This window comes from Lacerta agilis, chromosome Z (assembly GCF_009819535.1).
Source record: "Lacerta agilis isolate rLacAgi1 chromosome Z, rLacAgi1.pri, whole genome shotgun sequence".
In the NCBI taxonomy this organism is placed as follows: domain Eukaryota; kingdom Metazoa; phylum Chordata; class Lepidosauria; order Squamata; family Lacertidae; genus Lacerta; species Lacerta agilis.
The window spans coordinates 714,269-735,428 of NC_046331.1; the positions used below are offsets into that span (position 1 = coordinate 714,269).

Below are 21,160 nucleotides of genomic sequence, written 5' to 3' on the forward strand. Positions count from 1 at the left end.
TTTCGAGGTTTACCTGTAGTAGTTCACCTTTTAAGTTGAATCCCTGAAAGGAACGAACCGTTCGACGATATTCTGATTTTCCGAGTTTCACCTGTATATTAGTTCCACCTTTTGAGTTGAATGACTGAAAGAAACGAACCGTTCGACGATATTCTCATTTTTTCAAGATTCGTCTATTAGTTTCACCTTTTGAGTTGAATCCCGGAAAGGAACGAACCGTTCGGCGATATTCTAATTTTCCGAGTTTCCCCGTGAATAATTTAAAAATGGATCAAAAATAGATCAGGCTAGTTTGTGCATGGCGTTTCGGCTAAAAACGGACTTTTCTTCCTTCGTAGAAGACATTCCGGAGACAGGACGACTCCAAAACGGCATTAAATTGCTTATCCAATCTCCTTTCAGAGCAACGGATCGGGCGCGTTCATTGATCCCACTATTTATCTCATATCCAACCGAGCTTTGATTTGCCAAACGCCGTTAATATATTCGTTAACGCAGACCATTGTTCCCGCCCAGCGGTAGGGAGGCATCCTTGACAAAGGCCTGAAAAGTCGGAATTTGTAGGGGTTTCCTAATCGCATCCCGCAATTTCACGCCGTTTCAGGCGCAACCTGCCCTCCCCTGTTCATCGCAGAGTGGAACCTGATTCGATTTTCCGGCTGACAGGGTGGGAATCGGCCGCACGTTGACGGCTGCTCTTTTCCGCGACCGTCGGAGGACGGGATGGTGGGGCCGTGTCCTCGAAGCTGCCGACGTGAGTCTCACCAAACTGCGGGAGGCAGGGGAAGACGGGAGGGCCTGGCGCGGTCTGGTCCATGGGAAGAGAAGACTCCCTGGAGAAGACCCTGATGTTGGGAAGGATGGAGGGCACAAGGAGAAGGGGACCACAGAGGATGAGATGGTCACCTCAGGAGAAGAGAAGACTCCCTGGAGAAGACCCTGATGTTCGGAAGGATGGAGGGCACAAGGAAAAGGGGACGACAGAGGACGAGATGGTTGGAAAGGGTTCTCCAAGCGACCAACATGAGTCTGAGCAAACTGCGGGAGGCAGGGGAAGACAGGAGGGCCTGGCGTGCTCTGGTCCATGAGAAGAGAAGACTCCTTGGAGAAGACCCTGACGTTGGAGAAGATGGAGGGCGCAAGGAGAAGGGGACGACAGAGGACGAGATGGTTGAAATCAGCCCTGAGTGCTCACTGGAAGGACAGATCCTGAAGCTGGGGCTCCGAGATTTTGGCCAACTCATGAGAAGAGAAGACTCCCTGGAAAAGACCCCGATGTTGGAGAAGATGGAGGGCACAAGGAGAAGGGGACGACAGAGGACAAGATGGCAACATCATGAGAAGAGAAGACTCCCTGGAAAAGACCCTGATGTTGGGGAAGATGGAGGGCACAAGGAGAAGGGGACGACAGAGGACGAGATGGTGGGACAGTATTCTCGAAGCTACCAACATGAGTCTGACCAAACTGCGGGAGGCAGGGGAAGACCATCTCGTCCTCTGCCGTCCCCTTCTCCTTGTGCCCTCCATCTTTCCCAACATCAGGGTCTTCTCCAGGGAGTCTTCTCTTCTCACAAGGTGGCCATCTCATCTTCTGTCGTCCCCTTCTCCTTGTGCCCTCCATCTTTCCCACCATCAGGGAGTCTTCTCTTCTCATGAGGTGGCCATCTCATCCTCTGTCGTCCCCTTCTCCTTGCGCCCTCCATCTTCCCCAACATCAGGGTCTTCTCCAGGGAGTCTTCTCTTCCCATGAGGTGGCCATCTCATCCTCCGTCGTCCCCTTTTCCTTGCGCCCTCCATCTTTCCCAACATCAGGGAGTCTTCTCTTCCCATGAGGTGGCCATCTCGTCCTCTGTCGTCCCCTTCTCCTTGCGCCCTCCATCTTCCCCAACATCAGGGTCTTCTCCAGGGAGCCTTCTCTTCTCATGAGGTGGCCAAAGTACTGAAACGGCTCATAATACAGGTGAAACTCGAAAAATTAGAATATCGTGGGGAAAGTCCATGGATGTAACCAATCGTTTTCATTAGCTACTGGAGTTGAATATATGAGATAGACTCATGACATGCATGGGTTATTTGTGGGGCCTGCCTGGTGTTTCGACACGAGCAGAATGTGTCCTTTTATTTCCAATGCATCTCTGGCTTATTTGTGGGGCCTGCCTGGTGTTTCGACACGAGCAGAATGTGTCCTTTTATTTCAAATGCATCTCTGGCTTATTTGTGGGGCCTGCCTGGTGTTTTCACACGAGCAGAATGTGTCCTTTTATTTAAAATGCAACTCTGGCTTATTTGTGGGGCCTGCCTGGTGTTTCGACACGAGCAGAATGTGTCCTTTTATTTCAAATGCATCTCTGGCTTATTTGTGGGACCTGCCTGCTGTTTTTACATGAGCACAATGTGTCCTTTTATTTCAAATGCATCTCTGGCTTATTTGTGGGGCCTGCCTGGTGTTTCGACATGAGCAGAATGTGTCCTTTTATTTCAAATGCATCTCTGGCTTATTTGTGGGGCCTGCCTGGTGTTTCGACACGAGCAGAATGTGTCCTTTTATTTCAAATGCATCTCTGGCTTATTTGTGGGGCCTGCCTGGTGTTTTTACATGAGAACGTGTCCTTTTATTTCAAATGCATCTCTGGCTTATTTGTGGGGCCTGCCTGGTGTTTTTACATGAGAACGTGTCCTTTTATTTAAAATGCAACTCTGGCTTATTTGCGGGGCACAGGAATTCGTTAATTTCCCCCAAAATAAAGCGGTCCGAGGGACGGTGGACCGGCTCACGGTTGAAAAAGGTTGCCGATTTAGATTAAGGAGCCATTTGTTGCTGTTGTCGACACTGTGAATTTGGCACGTCTCCGTCGGCACATTCCCGGTTCCGTCGCAATCGGCATACAACTCCTGCAGATTAACCGAGAAGGATCCTGCGCACCGGGAACAAATACTTGAGCCGGCTTCCCACAGAGAAGTTCAACCCGTCTTTCCAAAGCTCCTGTTTATTTCAAACTTTTAAAACAACCCCATGACCTCGTTGCGGATTCGCTGTAATTACTGCGTTTAAAGTCCTGTGCATATATATATATATATATTAGTTTAAACAGCCTTTGTTTTTTTTGTTCTTTTTTTTGTTAAAAGAAAATTAATGAGAAGAGACAAAGAGACATCAAAGCGTCTTTTCCTTCTGATTGCAGACTGAAAATAGGTTACTTTTCTTCTGTTTCCAGCGGGAGCCTCATTAGCTTTACATTTTAACGATGTCCGCAGCCAATCACGCCATTAAAAAGATGCCTCGAAGGAAGGGTTTAAGGACACCTTTTCGACGTTCCCGTGCTTTATTAGAAACTTTGCCTTTGCCTCGATCTCGTAAACAGCGACAGCCATGGCTTATTCTTTTTAAAAATAAATCCCCCGGCTGTCACCGCGTCGGAACATTTTCCTCCGCCACTTATTTCGTTCCCGGACGTCAATCCCGAGCCGGAATCGAGACGGCCGGAAGAAATATCGACAGCCTCAAATAGGCAGATGACACGAACCTCGGCGGCGGAACGGGAGAGGAGGAATTCGAGAAGCTTTGAATGAGGGCGAAGGAGGAGAGCGCAAAACACGGTCACCGAAAAACGAAGATCGTGGCCGCTGGTCCCATCGCATCCTGGCAAATGGAAGGGGAAGAAACAGAGGCAGGGAGAGATTGGACTTTCTCGGGTTCCCAGGATCACTGCAGATGGGGACACAACCTCGACGGCAGAAAGCGAGGAGGAATTCGAGAAGCTTTGAATGAGGGCGAAGGAGGAGAGCGCAAAACATGGTCACCGAAAAACGAAGATCGTGGCCGCTGGTCCCATCGCATCCTGGCAAATGGAAGGGGAAGAAACGGAGGCAGGGAGAGATTGGACTTTCTCGGGTTCCAGGATCAATGCAGATGGGGACAGCAGTCGCGAAATTAGAAGACGCCTGCTTCTCGGGAGGAAAGCAACGACAAACCTAGACAGCATCTTGAAAAGCAGAGACGTCACCTTGCCGACAAAGGTCCGTGTAGTTAAAGCGATGGTTTTCCCAGTCGTGACGTACGGAAGCGAGAGCTGGACCATCAAGAAGGCCGATCGCCGAAGAATGGATGCTTCCGTATTCTGGTGCTGGAGGAGACTCTTGAGAGTCCCATGGACTGCGGGAAGATCCAACCTATCCATTCCGATGGAAATCAGGCCTGAGTGCTCACTGGAAGGACAGATCCTGAAGCTGAGGCTCCAAGACTTGGAGCACCTCATGAGAAGAGAAGACTCCCTGATGTTGGGAAAGATGGAGGGCACAAGGAGAAGGGGACGACACAGGACGAGATGGTTGGGCAGGGTTCTCCAAGCGTCCAACATGAGTCTGACCAAACTGCGGGAGGCAGGGGAAGACAGGAGGGCCTGGCGTGCTCTGGTCCATGAGAAGAGAAGACTCCCTGGAGAAGACCCTGATGTTGGGAAAGATGGAGGGCACAAGGAGAAGGGGACGACAGAGGACGAGATGGCCACCTCATGAGAAGAGAAGACTCCCTAGAAAAGACCCTGATGTTGGGAAAGATGGAGGGCACAAGGAGAAGGGGACGACAGAGGATGAGATGGCCACCTCATGAGAAGAGAAGACTCCCTGATGTTGGGGAAGATGGAGGGCACAAGGAGAAGGGGATGAGAGAAGATGAGATGGTTGAAATCAGCCCTGGGTGCTCACTGGAAGGACAGATCCTGAAGCTGAGGCTCCAGTACTTTGGCCACCTCATGAGAAGAGAAGACTCCCTGGAGAAGACCCAGATGTTGGGAAAGATGGAGGGCACAAGGAGAAGGGGACGGCAGAGGACGAGATGGCCACCTCGTGAGAAGAGAAGCCTCCCTGATGATGGGAAAGATGGAGGACTCAAGGAGAAGGGGATGATAGAGGATGAGATGGTTGAAGTCAGCCCTGAGAGCTCACTGGAAGGACAGATCCTGAAGCTGAGGCTCCAAGACTTTGGCCAACCTCATGAGAAGAGAAGACTCCCTGGGAAAGACCCTGATGTTGGGAAAGATGGAGGGCGCAAGGAGAAGGGGACAACGGATGACGAGATGGCCACCTCATGAGAAGAGAAGACTCCCTGGGAAAGACCCTGATGTTGGGAAAGATGGAGGGCGCAAGGAGAAGGGGACGACAGAGGACGAGATGGTTGGACAGGGTTCTCCAAGCTACCAACATGAGCCTCACCAAACTGCGGGAGGCAGTGGAAGACATGAGGGCCTGGCATGCGTCCATGAGAAGAGAAGACTCCCTGGAGAAGACCCTGATGTTGGGAAAGATGGAGGGCGCAAGGAGAAGGGGACGACAGAGGACGAGATGGTTGGACAGGGTTCTCCAAGCTACCAACACGAGCCTCACCAAACTGCGGGAGGCAGCGGAAGACATGAGCGCATTGTGAAGATTTGTAGGACGGTGCTAAGACTTCTGCAACGTCTTTTCCCCCCTTGTCATGCTGTGTGTGCGTTCAACTTTATACGCTTGTTAACAACGAATGAAATGAAACGAAATAACGGAGGGATTTCTCGCCGCCGCAAAAAGAAAAGCCGACCCGTCGCAGGGTGTTTTTTTTTGTTTTTTTTTTGCCTTTGTCAACCGATTCGGGGAACTTTCGTGCGTCTTATTTGTTAGGTCAGGGGTTAAATCGCTGACCTCCGACCCCCCGTTTAGCCCCCTTTCCCTTTTTTCTGTGAAGCTTTCTTCCCGGCCCGTATTTACACGGATTAAGTCCCCTTTCACGCTAAGGAGGAATCCGCTCAGAGGCGAAGGCCCCCGTTTTGCTCACACAAAAGGAGGGCGCAATCGTTCGGCGCCGGACAATGAGCGTATTGTGGGTTGACCAAAGAGAGAGAGAGAGAGAGGGAGAAAGAGAGAGAAAGAGAGGAGAGAGAGGAGGAGGGGAAGGAAAACGTTCCCCCGTTCTTACTCCACGAAACAATAGACGGGGAGGATAAAGTCTTCTCCCGAATTGGGGAGAAAGCAAAGAAAGGCGGCGCACTGTGAATTTGATGAACATGTCGAGCTCTCTTTAAAAAAATACGTAAAAATCGACAAAAGGAGGGGGTTTTTTGTTCTCCGTCTTGTGTGAGAAGAGAGGAGGAGGAAGGAGGAGGAAGGAGGAGGAGGAAGAAGAAGGAAGAGGAGCAGGAGGAGGAGGGAGGAGGAGGAGGGGAAGAGGAGGAGGAGGAGGAGGGAGGAAGAGGAAGAAGGAGAAGAAGGAAGAGGAAAAGAGGAGGAGGAAGAAGAGGAGGAGGAGGAGGGAGGAAGAGGAAAAGAGGAGGAGGAGGAGGGGAAGAGGAGGAGGAGGAGGGAGGAAGAGGAAGGAGGAGAAGAAGAGGGGGAGGAAGAGGAAAAGAGGAGGAGGAGGAGGAGGAGGAGGAGGAGGAGGAAGAGGAGGAGGAGGGAGGAAGAGGAAGAAGAAGAAGGAGAAGAAGAGGAGAAGGAAGAGGAAAAGAGGAAGAAGAAGAGGAGGAGGAGGAGGGAGGAAGAGGAAAAGAGGAGGAGGAGGAGGAGGAGGGGGGGGAAGAGGAGGAGGAGGAGGAGGGGAAGAGGAGGAGGAGGAGGAGGAAGAGGAGGACGAGGAGGAGGGAGGAGGAGGGGAAGAGGAGGAGGAGGAAGAGGAGGAGGAGGGAGGAAGAGGAAGAAGAAGGAGGAGAAGAAGAGAAGGAAGAGGAAAAGAGGAGGAAGAATAAGAGGAGGAGGAGGAGGGAGGAAGAGGAAAAGAGGAGGAGGAGGAGGAAGAAGGAGGAGAAGAAGAGAAGGAAGAGGAAAAGAGGAGGAAGAAGAGGAGGAGGAGGAAAGGAAGAGGAGGAGGAGGAGGGAGGAGGAGGAGGAAGAAGAAGGAGGAAGAGGAGGAGGAGGAGGGAGTAAGAAGAAGGAGAAGAAGAGGAGGAGGAAAAGAAGAGGAGGAGGAGGAAGAAGAGGAGGAGGAGGAAAAGGAGGAGAAGTGGAAGAGGAAGAGGAGGAGGAGGAGGAAGGAGGAGGAGGAGGAGGAGGAGGGAGGAAGAGGAAGAAGGAGAGGAAGGAAGAGGAAAAGAGGAGGAGGAAGAAGAGGAGGAGGAGGAGGGAGGAAGAGGAAAAGAGGAGGAGGAGGAGGGGAAGAGGAGGAGGAGGAGGAGGAGGGAGGAGGAGGGGAAGAGGAGGAGGAGGAGGAGGAGGAAGAGGAGGAGGAGGAGGAGGAGGAGGGAGGAAGAGGAAGAAGGAGAAGAAGGAAGAGGAAAAGAGGAGGAGGAAGAAGAGGAGGAGGAGGAGGGAGGAAGAGGAAAAGAGGAGGAGGAGGAGGGGAAGAGGAGGAGGAGGAGGAGGAGGAGGGAGGAAGAGGAAGAAGGAGAAGAAGAGGAGGAGGAAGAGGAAAAGAGGAGGAGGAGGAGGAAGAGGAGGAGGAGGAGGAAGAGGAGGAGGAGGGAGGAAGAGGAAGAAGAAGAAGGAGAAGAAGAGGAGAAGGAAGAGGAAAAGAGGAAGAAGAAGAGGAGGAGGAGGAGGGAGGAAGAGGAAAAGAGGAGGAGGAGGAGGAGGAGGAGGAGGAGGAGGAGGAAGAGGAGGAGGGGAAGAGGAGGAGGAGGGGAAGAGGAGGAGGAGGAGGAGGAAGAGGAGGAGGAGGAGGAGGGAGGAGGAGGGGAAGAGGAGGAGGAGGAAGAGGAGGAGGGAGGAAGAGGAAGAAGAAGAAGGAGAAGAAGAGAAGGAAGAGGAAAAGAGGAGGAAGAAGAAGAGGAGGAGGAGGAGGGAGGAAGAGGAAAAGAGGAGGAGGAGGAGGAAGAAGGAGGAGAAGAAGAGAAGGAAGAGGAAAAGAGGAGGAAGAAGAGGAGGAGGAGGAAAGGAAGAGGAGGAGGAGGAGGAGGAGGAGGAGGAGGAAGAAGAAGGAGGAGGAGGAGGAGGAGGGAGTAAGAAGAAGGAGAAGAAGAGGAGGAAAAGAAGAGGAGGAGGAGGAAGAAGAGGAGGAGGAGGAAAAGGAGGAGAAGTGGAAGAGGAAGAGGAGGAGGAGGAGGAAGGAGGAGGAGGAGGAGGAGGAGGAGGAGGAGGAGGAGGATGAACAGGAGGAGGAGAAGGGGAAGAGGAGGAGGAGGAAGAAGAGGAGGAGGAGGAAGAATTGGAGGAGGAGGAGGAGGAGGAGGAATAGGAGGAGAAGGGGAAGAGGAGAAGGAGGAGGAGGGAGGAGGAGACATGTTATGCAGCAGCTAAAAAAGCCTATGCAATTCTGGGCTGCATCAATAGGAGTATCTCTGGCTTATTTGCGGGGCCTGCCTGGTGTTTTCACATGAGCAGAATGTGTCCTTTTATTTCAAATGCATCTCTGGCTTATTTGTGGGGCCTGCCTGGTCTTTTTACATGAGCAGAATGTGTCCTTTTATTTCAAATGCATCTCTGGCTTATTTGTGGGGCCTGCCTGGTGTTTTCACATGAGCAGAATGTGTCCTTTTATTTCCAATGCATCTCTGGCTTATTTGTGGGGCCTGCCTGGTCTTTTTACATGAGCAGAATGTGTCCTTTTATTTCAAATGCATCTCTTGCTTATTTGTGGGGCCTGCCTGGTGTTTTCACATGAGCAGAATGTGTCCTTTTATTTCCAATGCATCTCTGGCTTATTTGTGGGGCCTGCCTGGTGTTTTTACATGAGTAGAATGTGTCCTTTTATTTCAAATGCATCTCTGGCTTATTTGGGGGGCCTGCCTGGTGTTTTTACATGAGTAGAATGTGTCCCTTTTATTTCAAATGCATCTCTGGGTTATTTGTGGGGCCTGCCTGGTGTTTTTACATGAGTAGAATGTGTCCTTTTATTTCAAATGCATCTCTGGCTTATTTGTGGGGCCTGCCTGGTGTTTTGATATGAGCAGAATGCGTCCTTTTATTTGAAATGCATCTCTGGCTTATTTGTGGGGCCTGCCTGGTCTTTTTACATGAGTAGAATGTGTCCTTTTATTTCCAATGCATCTCTGGCTTATTTGTGGGGCCTGCCTGGTCTTTTTACATTCCCTCGTGTTTTTTTCTTTTCTTTTTCCTGTTTTTAACATGGTTTCCCAAGCGGCCTCCGCAAGCGGCACGAAGAGATTGCACTTTTTTCGGAGTATTTGCCGATGAAGCACTTTTTTTTTTTTTTTGGCAATTAAATCCTTAGGAACGGGCTCCTTTGTGATTTCCCCGGAGTTGCATGGAAAGTAACCGGACGCAAACAGAGAGCCGGTAAAAAATAGAGAGCCGGTAAAAAAGAAAAAAAGGAGGCGGGGTGAACGACGTCGGAGATGCCAAAAGGAGGCGGGTGATTTATTTATTATTTTTTTGATTTATTTATTTTTAATCGTATGTCGTGGACACGTGAAATTGATTGACAACGGGAATTGATTGACAACGGGTTGGGGGGGGGCGAAACGTGTTTAAGGTGACCTCCCCACAAAGAAGACGGAAGCCTTTTGGCTGGGCTTAACGGGAGAAGAGATGGCAAAAAGAGATCAAAGACTATTTAAAATTTTATAAATGGATAGATAGATAGATAGATAGATAGATATAGATATAGATATAGACCCATAGATATAGATAGATAGATAGATAGAGATATAGACCTACAGATATATATGGGTAGATAGATAGATAGAAATAGATATAGATAGATAGATAGATAGATAGAGATAGATAGATAGATATAGATACATATAGCTAGATATAGACCTATAGATATATATGGATAGATAGATAGAAATAGATATAGATAGATATAGATATAGACCTATAGATATAGATAGATAGATAGATAGATATAGATACATATAGCTAGATATAGACCTATAGATATATATGGATAGATAGATAGATAGATAGATAGAAATAGATATAGATAGATATAGATATAGACCTATAGATATAGATATAGATAGATAGATAGATAGATAGATATAGATACATACAGCTAGATATAGACCTATAGATATATATGGATAGATAGATAGATAGATAGATAGATAGAAATAGATATAGATAGATATAGATAGATATAGATATAGACCTATAGATAGAGATATAGATAGATAGATATAGATACATATAGCTAGATATAGACCTATAGATATATATGGATAGATAGATAGATAGATAGAAATAGATATAGATAGATATAGATAGATATAGATATAGACCTATAGATATAGATATAGATAGATAGATAGATAGATAGATATAGATACATACAGCTAGATATAGACCTATAGATATATATGGATAGATAGATAGATAGATAGATAGATAGAAATAGATATAGATAGATATAGATAGATATAGATATAGACCTATAGATATAGATATAGATAGATAGATAGATAGATATAGATACATACAGCTAGATATAGACCTATAGATATATATGGATAGATAGATAGATAGATAGATAGAAATAGATATAGATAGATATAGATAGATATAGATATAGACCTATAGATAGAGATTAGATAGATAGATAGATAGATAGATAGATATAGATACATATAGCTAGATATAGACCTATAGATATATATGGATAGATAGATAGATAGATAGAAATAGATATAGATAGATATAGATATAGACCTATAGATATAGATATAGATAGATAGATATAGATACATACAGCTAGATATAGACCTATAGATATATATGGATAGATAGATAGATAGAAATAGATATCGATAGATATCGATAGATATAGATATAGACCTATAGATATAGATATAGATAGATATAGATTTCCTCGGTTTACAAAACTAGTGCAATGTCTCTCTCGTATTTCTGCCATAGTGTTGGTCTGCCATAGTCAAAACAAAGTAAAATAAAAAATTCCTTCCAGTAGCACCTGAGAGACTAACTCAGCTTTTTCTTGGGATGAGCTTTAGTGTGCATGCGCACTTCTGCAGAGACCGACTCAGCTTGTTCTTTAGTGGTTTTCCTCCTCTAAAAGCCCTGTTTGTTTGAGGCTCAGCTCAAGGTTTTGCAGCTTTTTTTTGCAAAGGGAAAAACCCTGTTGTTTTTGAGGATCAGCTCAAAGTTTTCCAGCTTTTTTTGCAAAGGGAAAAGCCCTGTTGTTTTTGAGGATCAGCTCAAAGTTTTGCAGCTTTTTTTGCAAAGGAAAAAGCCCTGTATTTTTGAGGATCAGCTCAAAGTTTTGCAGCTTTTTTTGCAAAGGGAAAAGCCCTGTATCTTTGAGGATCATCTCAAAGTTTTGCAGCTTTTTGCAAAGGGAAAAGCCCTGTTGTTTTTGAGGATCAGCTCAAAGTTTTGCAGCTTTTTTGCAAAGGGAAAAGCCCTGTTGTTTTTGAGGATCAGCTCAAAGTTTTGCAGCTTTTTTGCAATGGGGAAACGCCCTGTTTTTTGAGGATCAGCTCCAAGTTTTGCAGCTTTTTTTTGCAAAGGGAAAAGCCCTGTTTTTTTGAGGATCAGCTCAAAGTTTCCCAGCTTTTTTTGCAAAGGGAAAAGCCCTGTTGTTTTTCGAGGATCAGCTCAAAGTTTTGCAGCTTTTTTGCAATGGGGAAAAGCCCTGTTTTTTGAGGATCATCTCAAAGTTTTGCAGCTTTTTTTGCAAAAGAAAAAGCCCTGTATTTTTGAGGATCAGCTCAAAGTTTTGCAGCTTTTTTTGCAAATGGAAAAGCCCAGTTTTTTTGAGGATCAGCTCAAAGTTTTGCAGCTTTTTTCCAAAGGGAAAAGCCCTGTTTAAATGAGGATCAGGTTAAAGTTTCCCAGCTTTTTTTGCAAAGGGAAAAGCCCTGTTGTTTTTGAGGATCAGCTCAAAGTTTTGCAGCTTTTTTGCAATGGGGAAAAGCCCTGTTTTTTGAGGATCAGCTCCATGTTTTGCAGCTTTTTTGCAATGGGGAAAAGCCCTGTTTTTCTGAGGATCAGCTCCAGGTTTTGCAGCTTTTTTGCAATGGGAAAAGCCCTGTTGTTTTTGAGGATCAGCTCAAAGTTTTGCAGCTTTTTTCCCCAGGGAGTCTTCTCTTCTCATGGACCAGAGCACGCCAGGCCCTCCTGTCTTCCCCTTGCCTCCCGCAGTTTGGTCAGACTCATGTTGGTAGCTTGGAGAATCCTGTCCCACCATCTCGTCCTCCGTCGTCCCCTTCTCCTTGTGCCCTCCATCTTTCCCAACATCAGGGTCCCCCGGACTGCAAGAAGATCAAACCGATCCATTCTCGAGGAAATCGTAATAAATGGAAACGTCCCCGTACGGATCAATGGAAGCGCTCCCGTACGGGCCGCCTGAAAGAAGCCGACAAAAGATCCGTACTGCGCTAAGAGTGAAAAACCAGAGCTCCTCTTCGTTTCGTCTTTTCTTCCCCCCCCCCCCGCCGGTTTTGTTCCCTTCAAGGAGGCAATCCGCGCTGCACGCACGGCGTCCTCGCGATCCGGCGAACCCCGGGGACCTCCGCCGAAAGGAACTCCCTCATTAGAAGGAGCGGAGACGTCTCCGCGCCGCTAATGGCGTAGGGCGGGTCGAGAGAGCGCGTTTCGTTCGCCGGAAACGACTGATCAACACCAGCCACCGTTTGAACGGCTCGCCAAAGGGGAACCCGCCCGCCTCGCGCGGGAAGCTTTTGTGCAAGGTTTTTTTGTGCGCGAGAGTCCGGGCGCTCGCCGCAGACATCAGAGAGGAGCGTCGGATCGCCTGCTTTTTTTTTCCCCACCCCCCGCCGTCTCTCGTCGGACCTCGTCTTTCATCCTTCGGCGAGAGGGTCGCAAAAATCTCGTCCGGGGGAAAGCGGGAAGCGTTCCTTTAAACACACACAGGCGCACAAAGGTACGGCTTGAAGTTGGGAAGCTCAACGCAGTGCGTAACGTTCCCCAGGATTAGCGGAGGAAACGGTTTTCCGTTTGCGACAAAAGGGATTTAAAATCTCTCTCTCTCCGTGTTTGCTTCCTTTTCTCGCAAACATACCGGCAGGTTGAAAAGAGAGATAAATCTCCCCGGGGACACGATTAACTCCGAGGGAGTCCATCGCTTGTTGGAGGGGATTTGCATTTGAAGGGGCTCAGTGGGCAGGGTGGGACCCGTAATCGGATCGCCGGCGGAGGAGTTGGGGGAACGGAGGGGGTGGCTGCTCTGCGTTCGGATCCCTGCGCATGCCCGGTTCCGGGTACGCAGCCGCGTTGGTCCGCCATAGTCCAAACAGAATAAAAATTGAAAATAATTAAGAATAAAAAAAATTCTGGCTTAAGGGACGCGAAGCCGGTTCACCGGATTATGAGTCCGCCGCTCTGAACCAATACACTGGCTTAAGGGACGCGAAGCCGGTTCACCGGATTATGAGTCCGCCGCTCTGAACCAATACACTGGCTTAAGGGACGCGAAGCCGGTTCACCGGATTATGAGTCCACCGCTCTGAACCAATACACTGGCTTAAGGGACGCGAAGCCAGTTCACCGGATTATGAGTCCGCCGCTCTTAACCAATACATTGGCTTAAGGGACGCGAAGCCAGTTCACCGGATTATGAGTCCGCCGCTCTGAACCAATACACTGGCTTAAGGGACGCGAAGCCGGTTCACCGGATTATGAGTTCGCCGCTCTGAACCAATACACTGGCTTAAGGGACGCGAAGCCGGTTCACCGGATTATGAGTCCGCCGCTCTGAACCAATACACTGGCTTAAGGGACGCGAAGCCGGTTCACCGGATTATGAGTCCACCGCTCTGAACCAATACACTGGCTTAAGGGACGCGAAGCCAGTTCACCGGATTATGAGTCCGCCGCTCTTAACCAATACATTGGCTTAAGGGACGCGAAGCCAGTTCACCGGATTATGAGTCCACCGCTCTGAACCAATACATTGGCTTAAGGGACGCGAAGCCGGTTCACCGGATTATGAGTCCACCGCTCTTAACCAATACACTGGCTTAAGGGACGCGAAGCCGGTTCACCGGATTATGAGTCTGCCACTCTTAACCAATACACTGGCTTAAGGAACGCGAAGCCGGTTCACCGGATGATGAGTCCGCCGCTCTGAACCAATACATTGGCTTAAGGGATGCGAAGCCGGTTCACCAGATTATGAGTCCGCCGCTCCTAACCACTACACCACACCGGTTTAAGGGACGCGAACCCAGTTCACCAGATTATGTGTCCACTGCTCTTAACCAGGGACGTGAACCCGGTTCACCAGATTATGAGTCCGCCGCTCCTAACCACTACACCACACCGGTTTAAGGGACGCGAACCCAGTTCACCAGATTATGAGTCCGCCGCTCCTAACCACTACACCACACTGCCTTAAGGGACGCGAACCCGGTTCACCAGATTACGAGTCAAACACTCTTAACCACTACACCACACTGGCTTAAGGGACGCGAACCCGGTTCACCAGATTACGAGTCCGCCGCTCTTCACCGCTACACCCCACTGGCTTTCAAGCAGGTGCCAGCAGAGTCGTTTTGGACTCGCCAGCTGTCCCTGGAGGCGCAGGTCCATTCCCTGTCCCATCTGGGGCGCAGGATGAGACCCTCCCTGCCCACAGACTGCCTCGCCAGAGAGGAATGCGTGTTCCAGCAGAACATTCAAACGCAATAATCTATTCAACATTCAAAGCTTCCCTAAACAGATGTCTCCTGAAAGTCTGGTGGTTGGACATCTGGTGGGAGGGAGCCGCCACCGAGAAGGCCCCGCGCCTGGCTCCCCGTAACTTGGCTTCTCGCAGTAGTCGAAGCGAGAGATAGCTAGAGCATGGCGAGAGAGTCCGCGGGGGGGGAGAGGGCGTGGAGGGACAAATGTGGCCCTTGGCCAGTCACTGGACCCCCCTGCTGTGGACCCATTCCCCCCAAATAGCACAACCCTGGGGAATCCCTCAACAGCACTGTAGTAATAATAATAATAATAATAATAATAATAATAATAATAATAATAATAATAATAATAATAATTTTTGTACCCCGCCCATCTGGCTGGGTTTCCAACACATACCTGCACCCGCTGCCGGCGAATTGGTCACTTCAACATAGACTTCGAACGTTCTTTCCGGGTTTTGCCTGGGGGGGGGGGGAAGAAGAAGAAAGTTGCGAATAAATCGAATTTCCGCTTTCGGGAAGGATTCGCCGAATCGCAGAATCTGACGAGAGCCGGAAGGGACCCCGGGGTCATCTAGCCCAACCCCGCCGCGGTGCGGGAACCTCGGCTCAAGCACCCCAAAAAAACACCTCTGCTTCAAAAGCTCCAAGGAAGGAAAGTTCCCCACCCCCTGTATATTTAGCCTTTCTCGTCGCTCGGAGCCACGGGTTCGAGTCCTGCCCTCCAGAGCGGGAGAAAGCAAGGCCGCTCCCTCTTCCATGGGACAGTATCTCCTCTCCGTCTCCTCTTTTCCGGGCGAAATGTACCCAGCTCCTTCAACCATTCCTCACCAGGCTAAACAGACCTGGCTCCTTCAACCATTCCTCATCAGGCTGAACAGATCCAGCTCCTTCAACCGTTCCTCATCAGGCTAAACAGACCCAGCTCCTTTAATGAGGCTAAACAGACCCAGCTCCTTTAATGAGGCTAAACAGACCCAGCTCCTTCAACCATTCCTCATCAGGCGAAACATAACCAGCTCCTTCAACCATTCCTCATAAGGCGAAACATACGCAACTCCTTCAACCATTCCTCATCAGGCTAAGCAGATCCGGCTCCTTCAACCATTCCTCATCAGGTTAAACATGCCCAGCTCCTTCAACCATTCCTCACCAGGCTAAACAGACCCAGCTCCTTCAACCATTCCTCACCAGGCTAAACAGACCCAGCTCCTTCAACCGTTCCTCATCAGGCTAAACAGACCCAGCTCCTTTAATGAGGCTAAACAGACCCAGCTCCTTCGACCATTCCTCATCAGGCTAAACAGACCCAGCTCCTTCAACCGTTCCTCATCAGGCTAAACAGACCCAGCTCCTTTAATGAGGATAAACAGACCCAGCTCCTTCAACCGTTCCTCATCAGGCTAAACATACCAAGCTCCTTTTATGAGGCTAAGCAGACCCAGCTCCTTCAACCATTCCTCACCAGGCTAAACAGACCCAGCTCCTTCAACCATTCCTCACCAGGCTAAACATACCCAGCTCCTTTAATGAGGCTAAACAGACCCAGTTCCTTCAACCGTTCCTCATCAGGCTAAACAGACCCAGCTCCTTCAACCATTCCTCACCAGGCTAAACATATCCAGCTCCTTCAACCATTCCTCATCAGGCTAAACAGACCAAGCTCCTTTAATGAGGCTAAACAGACCCAGCTCCTTCAACCGTTCCTCACCAGGCTAAACATATCCAGCTCCTTCAACCATTCCTCATCAGGCTAAACAGACCAAGCTCCTTTAATGAGGCTAAGCATACCCAGCTCCTTCAACCATTCCTCATCAGGCTAAACAGACCAAGCTCCTTTAATGAGGCTAAACAGACCCAGCTCCTTCAACCGTTCCTCATCAGGCTAAACAGACCCAGCTCCTTTAATGAGGCTAAACAGACCCAGCTCCTTCAACCGTTCCTCATCAGGCTAAACAGACCCAGCTCCTTTAATGAGGCTAAACAGACCCAGCTCCTTCAACCGTTCCTCATCAGGCTAAACAGACCCAGCTCCTTCAACCATTCCTCACCAGGCTAAACAGACCCAGCTCCTTCGACCGTTCCTCATCAGGCTAAACATACCAAGCTCCTTTAATGAGGCTAAACAGACCCAGCTCCTTCAACCGTTCCTCACCAGGCTAAACAGACCCAGCTCCTTTAATGAGGCTAAACATACCCAGCTCCTTCAACCATTCCTCACCAGGCTAAACAGACCCAGCTCCTTCGACCGTTCCTCATCAGGCTAAACAGACCCAGCTCCTTTAATGAGGCTAAACAGACCCAGCTCCTTCAACCGTTCCTCATCAGGCTAAACAGACCCAGCTCCTTCAACCATTCCTCATCAGGCTAAACAGACCCAGCTCCTTTCATGAGGCTAAACAGACCCAGCTCCTTCAACCGTTCCTCATCAGGCTAAACAGACCCAGCTCCTTCGACCATTCCTCATCAGGCTAAACAGACCCAGCTCCTTTCATGAGGCTAAACAGACCCAGCTCCTTCAACCGTTCCTCATCAGGCTAAACAGACCCAGCTCCTTTTATGAGGCTAAACAGACCCAGCTCCTTCAACCATTCCTCATCAGGCTAAACAGACCCAGCTCCTTTAATGAGGCTAAACAGACCCAGCTCCTTCAACCATTCCTCATCAGGCTAAACAGACCCAGCTCCTTTAATGAGGCTAAACAGACCCAGCTCCTTCAACCATTCCTCACCAGGCTAAACACACCCAGCTCCTTCAACCGTTCCTCATCAGGCTAAACAGACCCAGCTCCTTTAACGAGGCTAAACATACCCTGCTCCTTCAACCGTTCCTCATCAGGCTAAACATACCAAGCTCCTTTAATGAGGGTAAACAGACCCAGCTCCTTCAACCGTTCCTCACCAGGCTAAACAGACCCAGCTCCTTTAATGAGGCTAAACATACCCAGCTCCTTCAACCATTCCTCACCAGGCTAAACAGACCCAGCTCCTTCGACCGTTCCTCATCAGGCTAAACAGACCCAGCTCCTTTAATGAGGCTAAACAGACCCAGCTCCTTCAACCGTTCCTCATCAGGCTAAACAGACCCAGCTCCTTTCATGAGGCTAAACAGACCCAGCTCCTTCGACCATTCCTCATCAGGCTAAACAGACCCAGCTCCTTTCATGAGGCTAAACAGACCCAGCTCCTTCGACCATTCCTCATCAGGCTAAACAGACCCAGCTCCTTTCATGAGGCTAAACAGACCCAGCTCCGTCAACCGTTCCTCATCAGGCTAAGCAGACCCAGCTCCTTTAACGAGGCTAAACAGACCCAGCTCCTTCAACCGTTCCTCACCAGGCTAAACAGACCCAGCTCCTTCAACCACTCCTTTAAATTTCCCGAGCAACGGGAGCTCGCCCCACCATCGCGGGGATTCGAACCTCCGACCTCCCGACCGGCTTAACCCACAGCGCCCCCCGCGCCCCCTGGGGGAATGGTTTACTCAAGCTCAATTCACCGCCGGGAAGCGTGGGCCTTCTCACCCGTGCCGTTGAAGACAACCATGAAAGCTGACCCGGGTTGCAAATGCAATTTTTAAATTAACGGGTGACATTCGAGAGGGGCGATAATGCAAATCAGCCGTTAACAGGATCTTGGGCAAGTCCCTGAACAATCTCAGACGCTCGGAATTACGGGCGAAACTCGAAAAACGAGAATATCGTGGGAAAGTCCATTTAAGTAAGGGATTTTTTCCCATGAGCTACTGGAGTTTAATTTATGAGATAGACTCAGGACATGCAAAGCGAGATACGTCAAGCCTTTGTTTGTTATAATTGTGATGGTTACAGGCGAGACTTGGGAAAATTAGAAGATCGTGGGAAACCAGAGAAGGCCCTGTGGAACTCCCTCCCACAAGAGATCGGAAGGCAGCCCTGTTTTGAATGTCTGATGAATTATTGTATCTTCATGTTGTGTTGGAAACCGCCCAGAGTGGCTGGGGAGGCCCAGCCAGATGGGCGAGGTATAAATAATAAACTATTATTATTATTATTATTATTATTATTATTATTATTATTATTATTATTAAACATTAAAAAGCTTCCCTAAACCGTGCCGCCTTCAGATGTCTTTTAAAAATAGGATAGCTGCTTATTTCCTTGACATCTGACGGGAGGGCGGGCGCCACCACCGAGAAGGCCCTGCGCCCGGTCCCCCGTAATTCGGCTTCTCGCAGCGAGGGAACCGCCAGAAGGCCCTCGGGAGATGGACCCCGGCGTCCGGGCGGAGGTGGAGACGCTCCTTCGGGCGCCCCACATGCAACGACACCGGCTGCTCAAATCACCCCAAACTTAACATTTCCCGGGCAATCAAGTCGCAGGCACCCCGAAAAACTCAGCCCTCCAGCTGTTCGGCGACTACAACTCCCATCATCCCTAGCTTGCAGGACCGTGACGGGAGCTTTTCAGGGACGATGGGAGTTGTACTCCCGACATATCAAGTCACAGGCACCCCAAAAAAACCAGCCCTTCAGCTGTTCTGCAACTACAACTCCCATCATCCGGGGTAAAGTCACAGGCAGCCCCAAACTCCTTGGGGACTACGACTCCCATCAGCCCCAGCTCTCAGGACCAGTGGTCATGGATGATGGGAACTGTAGCCCCCAAACACCTCGAGGGCCAAGGTGGAGGAAGCCCGGCGTAGGAAAACGCCGGCGCTTCAGATCTTTGGCAACTACAACTCCCATCATCCCCAGCTCGCAGGACCAGGGACGATGGGAATTGTAGTCCCGACATATCAAGTGACAGGAACCTCGAAAAACTCACCCCCTCCAGCTGTTCTGCGACTACAACTCCCATCACACCTAGCTTGCGGGACCGCGATGGGAGCTGTCAGGGACGATGGGAGTTGTAGTCCCGACATATCAAGTCAGAGGCACCCCGAAAAACTCAGCCCTACAGTTGTTTTTGCGACTACAACTCCCATTATCCCTAACTTGCAAGACCGCTATGGGGGCTGTCAGGGACAATGGGCATTGTAGTCCCGACATATCCCATCATCCCTAGCTTGCAAGACCGCCATGGGAGCTGTCAGGGATGATGGGAGTTGTACTCCCAACATATCAAGTCAGAGGCACTCCGAAAAACTCAGCCTTCCAGCTGTTCTGTGACTACAACTCCCATCATCCCCAGCTCGCAGGACCAGTGACCAGGGACGATGGGAACTGTAGTCTCAATATATAAAGTCACAGGCACCCCAAAACTCAGCCCTTCAGCGACTACATCTCCCATCATCCCCAGCTTGCAGGACCGCCATGGGAGCTGTCAGGGACGATGGGCATTGTAGTCCCGACATCTCCCATCATCCCTAGCTTGCAAGACCGCCATGGGAGCTGTCAGGGATGATGGAAGTTGTGATCCCAACATATCAAGTCAGAGGCACTTCCAGCTGTTCTGTGACTACAACTCCCATCATCCTTAGCTTGCAAGACCACGATAGGAGCTGTCAGGACGATGGGGGTTGTAGTCCCGACACATCAAGTCGCAGGCACCCCGAAAAACTCACACCTCCAGCTTTTTGCGACTACAACTCCCATTATCCCTAGCTTGCAAGACCGCGATGGGAGCTGTCAGGGATGATGGGGATTGTAGTCCCGACATATCCCATCATCCCTCGCTTGCAAGACCATGATGGGGATCGTAGTCCTGGCATATCAAGTCACAGCCCTCCAGCTGTTCGGCGACTACAACTCCCATCATCCTTAGCTTGCAAAGACCGCCATGGGAGCTGTCGGGGAAGATGGGAGTTGTAGTCCACGAACCGCTGAAAGGGCCCAATGGTTGCCTATATATGCCCGGCCCAGATAAGACAAGACAGACAGACAGACTACATCTCCCATCATCCCCAGCTTGCAAGACCGCGGTGGAAGCTGTCAGGGATGATGGGGATTGTAGTCCCGACATCTCCCATCATCCCTAGCTTGCAAGCCCGCCATGGGAGCTGTCAGGGATGATGGGGATTGTAGTCCCGACATCTCCCATCACCCTTAGCTTGCAAGACCGCGATGGAAGCTGTCAGGGACGATGGGCATTGTAGTCCCGACACATCAAGTCAGAGGCACCCCGAAAAACTCAGCCCTCCATCCGTTCTGCGACTACAACTCCCATCATCCCTAGCTTGCAAGACCACGATGGGCATTGTAGTCCCAACATATCCCATCATCCCTAGCTTGCAAGACCACGATGGGCATTGTAGTCCCAACATATCCCATCACCCCTAGCTTGCAAGACCACGATGGGGATTGTAGTCCCGACATACCAAGTCGCCGGCACTCCGAAAAACTCAGCCTTCCAGCTGTTCTGTGACTACAACTCCCATCATCCCTAACTTGCAAGACCGCAATGGGAGCTGTCAGGGATGATGGGAGTTGTAGTCCCCACATATCAAGTCGCAGCCACCCCGAAAAACTCAGCCCTCCAGCTGCTTGGCGACTACAACTCCCATCATCCCCAGCTTGCAGGACCAGTCGCCAGGGACGATGGGGATTGTAGTCCCGACATATCAAGTCGCAGGCACCCCGAAAAACCCAACCCTCCAGCTGTTCTGCGACTACAACTCCCATCATCCCCAGCTTGCAGGACCGCCATGGGAGCTGTC

The 21,160-nt window shown here is 49.7% G+C and overlaps 1 protein-coding gene across 1 annotated transcript in view; it reads left to right on the top strand.

The window, feature by feature from the left end:
* The first annotated feature begins 20,567 nt into the window (after nucleotides 1-20,567).
* Nucleotides 20,568-21,160, top strand: part of LOC117040428 (fibropellin-1-like) — a 29,878-nt gene continuing 29,285 nt past the window's right edge. The window contains exon 1 of the mRNA XM_033138207.1: nucleotides 20,568-20,613. Coding sequence (XP_032994098.1) covers nucleotides 20,568-20,613 — 46 coding nt within the window. The remainder of the gene's footprint in view (nucleotides 20,614-21,160) is intronic.